At 35.7% G+C, this 6,584-nt stretch overlaps 1 protein-coding gene across 1 annotated transcript in view; it reads left to right on the forward strand.

The window, feature by feature from the left end:
- Positions 1 to 2,985, forward strand: part of KCNMB2 (potassium calcium-activated channel subfamily M regulatory beta subunit 2) — a 30,656-nt gene extending 27,671 nt beyond the window's left edge. The window contains exon 4 of the mRNA XM_057739984.1: positions 1,904 to 2,985. Within this exon, the coding sequence (XP_057595967.1) occupies positions 1,904 to 2,188 (285 nt within the window). The 3' untranslated portion in view covers positions 2,189 to 2,985. The remainder of the gene's footprint in view (positions 1 to 1,903) is intronic.
- Positions 2,986 to 6,584: the final 3,599 nt, after the last annotated feature.

Below are 6,584 nucleotides of genomic sequence, written 5' to 3' on the forward strand. Positions count from 1 at the left end.
GAGTGTACTCACATTTATTCTTAGCTGATTAAATTTGAAGGTGTCAACCAGCCCTTGTATGAGAATATTAAGCCTTGTTTACGATAAATGTCAGCATGCTCATTCTCCATTCTTAACTAATTGAAGAATCTCCCTGCTGTTTATAAACAAATAATCCAATGATTACAGCACAGTGAAAAAAAGCAAGGTGCCAGTATACCCACCAATAAAGTGAAGGGAAAGAGTCATTCTAACATACTCTATTAGCCAAACTCATTCCATTTCATTTATATTTTCTTCCTGTGAAATACACAAATCTAAATTGGTTCTAGAATTCCAGGATCCTACCCTTAGGTTCCCATCAGCGTACCTTGAAGTTCACCAAGAGCCCACCTCATCTACGTCTCTGCATACAGTTGTATGAGTTGTGTACTGTACAATCCTGGGAGTACCAGTGACATAAAACTCACAGATGTCAATATTTAAATCAGAACTTATAAACTGGTAATAACAGTAAAATATGTGGAGTATTTTGTAAAATCAGTGTGTTATGACAATTTTTCAGCAGAGAATAAGAGTGTTTTGATGAGGGGGCATAGTTTTCTAATTCACATTAAAGTACTAGATTAACAGTGATCTTGTCACAAACCATTTTAATTCAGATAAATCAATTCAATTAAACATTTGATAATGTGTATAATGAGGGATAGAAATTTTTTCCTTTTGGGAGGCACTTTACCATAAAGAGGGCAAAGAGTTAACCACGGGCCCACACATTTCTCAGAGAAGTGACTTAAATCACTTTTTTCCTAATTTTTTAAAAAGTTAAATTCATCATTATATCAATTTTGTCACTGTTCATTTACAGACCAAGGAAGGGGTTCACAGAGATTTCATTTCCTCAAAGACTGCTTTATAAATTAGGAGAATATGTGCAAAAACATATCCAATAAATAATAAAAAGAAAAACTACAAAGTTCTTTAATTCCATCTGTATCCAGGGACGAGGGAGAGAGAGGAGAAGGAGAAAGGAGAACAGGAAGAAGGAATAGAGGGGGAAAGATCATAGAGAGGGCTTGGGGGCAGGGCAGAGCAGGGAAGGAAAAGAGAGATAAAAAGAAAGAAATCAGAGGACGTAAGTATATAGAAGAAAAAGGAGAGGCATATAGAAGAGATATAGCAAGAAAGATAACAGGTGAAAAAATCAAAGAAAAGGTATTGCAAATTCTCAGATGAGTGCTGGTTGAAGAGTAAACTGAATTGATTCTGCTTTATTTTTCCTTGCTTTATGGAAAAACTTACTTTGTTGACACTAACTGGGCATGAACCATTTATCACAGCTCTTTAACTGTTCAATATCCCTACACTTTCTGAAATTGTTTTTTAGCAACTCACCAGGGGTATAGCTGTCCCCTTGACTAGCAGCAAGGTGACCAAGGTGATTTGGCTGAAAAAGTGAAGTCAAGCCAAAAAGATAAGAGTTCCCTTAGAAAACTGACAGCTTTTGATATTATATAAACAGCTGTGGACAGATACAGACAGAAAGGTTGACACTATGATTTCACGGAAAAGTATGTTCAATGGAGAATAATTAACACTCAGCATGCTTAGCTGTAGCAAAAAGAGTCCACTGGAGTAATCCAATTTTTTTTTGGAGTTACCCAATTTTCATCAATATTTGAACTGTATGAGTGAGCTATCAAAGTACATCTTGGTCTGATACCTAAAAACATTGTTTTAATCAATGTGTGAGTTCTTAGGGTTTTTGGAGGCACTAGTTTGAGTATGAAAAGAAAAACCATCATGGTTATCTCACAGATTATTAAGTTGGCCTCAATACTCCTCCTAGTACCACACACACACACACACACACACACACACACACAGAGTATCTCCTGGTGACAGTCTATCTCATTTTCCACAGTGCTCCTATATACCTAAGTGTGGAAAAAATTTTGAAGAATCCATGTCCCTGGTGAATGTTGTCATGGAAAACTTCAGGAAGTACCAACACTTCTCCTGCTATTCTGATCCAGAAGGAAACCAGAAGAGTGTCATCCTAACCAAACTCTACAGTTCCAACGTGCTGTTCCATTCACTCTTTTGGCCAACGTGTATGATGGCTGGGGGCGTGGCTATTGTTGCCATGGTGAAACTCACACAGTACCTCTCCCTGCTCTGTGAGAGGATCCAACGGATCAATAGATAAAAACAAAGTGGATGAGATCATTTTCTTTAAAGCTCAAATACTGTTTTCTTTCATTCTTCACCAAAGAACCTTAAGTTTGTAATGTGCAGTCTGTTATGAGTTCCTTAATATATTCTTATACGTAGAGCAATAATGCAAAAGCTGTTCTATATGCAAACATGATGTCCTTATTATTCAGGAGAAGAAATAACTGTTTTTGTTGGTTGGGTTTTTTTCATAATCTTAGTTCGATGCTGGAACTAGTACTTCCTTCTCTCCTTCCGCCAAAATTGGGCTCAGTTATTCATTTGCCAAGCTTCATGGAAGAATACAGACAATATCAATGTGATAACGTCTGTACTCAGCGTTGTCAGATCTCTTGAAGATATTTCTGCAATGTGTTTCATCATTCATCGTTTACTAAAGCTGCAGCCAAAAATATTTTTTTTCCTTACTCTAAACTGAGCCCTGTAGCAAGTGAAGGGACCAGATTTCCTAACTAAAGGACATTACGCATTCTCCTTGTATTTCTACCATATCACTGTAAAGAAGGGGGAAAACCCAGCCAGCTATTTTTCTTTTATTACTTTATACTCATAACTTTAGATTTTTTAACTGATTTCCAAAAAATAAGCTGTTTTCATTAACCAATTCTATAATCTTTTCCTGTTATTTAAATAGGAAATGAACAGAGCCCTTTTCCTTGTAAGACCCTGCTACTGTGTGAGGAGATAACATTTACAAGGAGTTTCATTACCTGTGAACTGACAATGTTGAATACATGCTCCATTACAATCTGGGAAAGTCTATGTTACTAAGATATTTGTATGAAAATCTTTATTCCATTTCAACTGAACTGTTAGATGGTAAAACTAAGATCCTACTGTTGGTCAAGACTGGTGGACTGATTTTATGGGTAAATCTATCGTGGCAAATTAACATGATGGAATATTGCTTTGGGGAATTTACGTTTAAATTAATGAGTATGTAGTCTCTCTTTTTGACAAGTATTCCCCGTTGGGATTTTAAAGCTATATGCACAGAATATTTGTCTCCTCTACATGTTTTACTTTTCTATTTACAATTCCATTTTTTGTTGTTAGATTTTACACAAACTTTTTTTTCCTAACACACACTTGAACTGAATAACAGATTTAAAGGAAGCCTTTGTTCACATTGCCATTCACTTATTGTGTTTGGGGTGGGGGTGGGGGAGGGTGGTGAGGAATTGGTTTTAAACAAAAACATTCCATCTTTTATTCAACATCAATATCAGAAGAAGAAGACAAACAGCTATCTTTCTCATCTATATTTAAGTACCTTTTTATAATGTAGTGTCAATGTTTTCTAGGTATTGCAGAATTTTACAAATCATACTTGTGGAATGAATGGTGAAACTAATCTGATGAAGGAGAAAGTATTCTGCAATATTGTAATTCATAGTTTGACTTTTCATAAACAAATAAATCCATAGGGATAATCAGGACTTCAAATGTGTAATTAAAACTTTAAAAAAAAACCCATTACATCAGCAAGATTTGAATACATCTTGCATTCTAAGCTGACAAGCCCATGGCCATGATTCACTATTCTTAAAGTCATTTAAAGAGATTATAAAGTTCCCTTTTTAACACCCAAACACATACACACAATACTATGAATACTTGGAAAATATGATGGAAAACTCAATTCCTACTCCACCTTAAAAACATAATTCTGCAGATGACAGAGAAATCTTTGTGACTACAGAGCTTAAAATTTACAACCTTTAATGTTCCTTGGACTTCCTTCAAGTGATCCAAGGGTGAAACTCATGCAAGTAAAATTGTTAGATGAGTTACTTCTTATTTTCCTCTGGATTTTTAATTAAAAATTCCCAACTGATGTGTCAGATAAGATTGTAGAAATCTCAAAATAATGGCACCAAAAAGAAGTTAGCTAGTGCCTTCTTGAATTCCAATAAAGCGATAGCCCCTTAAAGTAATTTAAATGTATATGCAATTAAATACTCATTATTAAAGGAGAAAGAAGTGGAGCTAATAATAATGTTTTAAATGCTTTGCATGTGTTAACTAACTTAATCTTTATAACAACCCTATTAGAGGGAGCACTGTTATTGCCCCATCCTACAGATGAGAATGTTGAAGCTCAGAGATGTTAAATAACTTCCCCAAGGTAACACAGTTACTACGATGACAGAAAGCTGAGAAAATACCCAGCTTGTAGCTTTCCCATCGTGGCACCCATTTCCACAGCTTTGGGGTCTTTCAAATAATACTGATAAGGTCTGGAAGGGAAGCAGGACTGAGCAGACAATTTTTAAGCTGAGTCTGTTCCACCTTTTCACATTTGCAGCAACTACAAGGAATAATACAAAGTATGCCACTGACCTCTCTTAAGAATGAGTTTGAAATCTACTGGAAGCATCAAGATAATACACATGAAAAAACAGAAAACAGGTATTTAATCCACACCAGTGTGGATAATATCTACAGAGGGTTGGTATGAGGCTTAACTGGGAGGTGTAAGTAAAATCCTAGCACTGTATATAGCATATAATATATGCCTACTAAATGGCAATTATTACTATTAATAGCAAAATGTAGAAGTCATATTAATAGTAGTAGTATAACCACTAGTAGTACATGGTCTCTTGGAGCTAGAATAGCTTAAAAGGTTGTTTTGCCCAAAACTCACACCAGTGCATAAATCCTTTCTAATCCTTAGCAGGAAACATCTAGCAATAGGGACAGTTACTACTTGAATCCTACCAGAAACGAGACAGGTTACCAGTTAATAAGACAATGCTAAAAATTTTCCTGATAGCAATTTGAAATCTGCCTCCCTATGTCTACTCAAATTCCTAAATCCACACAAAACCAGACCAATACCCTTGTCACTAACTTCTTCTATTAGTGTTATTTTATTTAAAAATGGAGGGAGGGTAGGGAAAGCGCAACTTTCATTTGTTTAGAATAAAAGATTATGGAAAATAACTCATTCAGCCAGAATTATGACAAATGAAAATTTATAAACATAGCATAAATGACATCAAATTTAAAAAGTTGATAGAATCATTAGAACCTAAACATTCATGAATGAATTAAATTGATAAGCTAGTTAAACCCTTTAATGCCCATGTAAATTTTACTTTTGCACCACCTCTCAGGTATGATTTGGCCTTCTGAAAAGTAACACTATCTGCAATTTTACATTATGTCCTTATTCAACTTTATGACAACCAAATTAAGTTATATAACTAAGTAACCAGATTACTTAGGACCATAGATGTTTTCCTAACAAAATGTTGCTATAATTGTGCCATGGGTTCATCTTGGCTAAGGTACCATTCTCCAGTGCAATGCCAAGGAATTGGAAGGAAATGTCAATCTGTGCATTCTCGTAGTGACTTTATGAGCAAGTGTTTTCATTTAGGCAGGAAGAGAAGTTGTTCTCTCAAACAATATAATCACTTAATTAGGGCTTCTGGTCCTGTTCTTTAGCCAAGTTCTTCTAAAACAAATTTAATCCCCAAGCCCTTGTAATGTAATATGACTTGTTACCAACACCAGGCTGTGAAGAAAGCTTCAAGGTCCTCTGCACAATCCCACCACCTGTTAGCACAATTAACAGTTCCAGAAATTTCTGCAGGTAGAAGTTACACTGTCTCTTCATAAAATCTGTCCCTCCCCCTCCCTCCATCTGTCTGTCTCTCTCTCTCTCTCTCTCTACTCCCAACCCTCCCTTTCTCTTAGCTCTATTTCTTCTCTTTAATCTCCATACACCAGCAAAGATGACCCCCAGCAATTACATGTTCACAAAATCCCTGTGTCAATAATCAAAAAAGGAGAACCACTGCTCAAATTTTACTTTGCAATTTTTCCATGAATCCTCCAGTTATCTCAAAAAAAAATTTTTTAACGTTGATTTTCACTCAATGAAAGACGTGGGAATATTTTGGTTTCAGTTGGAGAGGTTCCCTTAGGGGCAACTGATATCATGCTAAGAGGAAAGAATTGATAGGAAACAGAAACTAGTTTAAAAGAAAGGAGAGGAGTGACAATATATGGGGAAAGGAGATTTGGGATTAGGAAATCTAATTTAAGCAACTATTGCCGTTCATCAGTTACTAAAGAATTTCTCTGTGTTTTTCTTAAGGGCCTTATCCTTTGGGGTTGATAAATACCTATTTAGACTAGCACAGATTCTATTGCCCCATTTCTTGCTTGTTTTGAAGTAAATTCATTTAAGGAGCATGTGAAGAGATGAAGGGATAGGTTCTCTTTACCTCTTAGGTTTTTCACACATCATAACATTTAAGAAAACAGTTCCTTAGACCATGCAGTGAGAGAGCTAGTCACAGAGATATCAACAGGAAGCATCACTCACAATCTGCAATACTGTGGTGACTTCAACA

This window comes from Hippopotamus amphibius, chromosome 6 (assembly GCF_030028045.1).
Source record: "Hippopotamus amphibius kiboko isolate mHipAmp2 chromosome 6, mHipAmp2.hap2, whole genome shotgun sequence".
Taxonomy (NCBI): Eukaryota; Metazoa; Chordata; class Mammalia; order Artiodactyla; family Hippopotamidae; genus Hippopotamus; species Hippopotamus amphibius.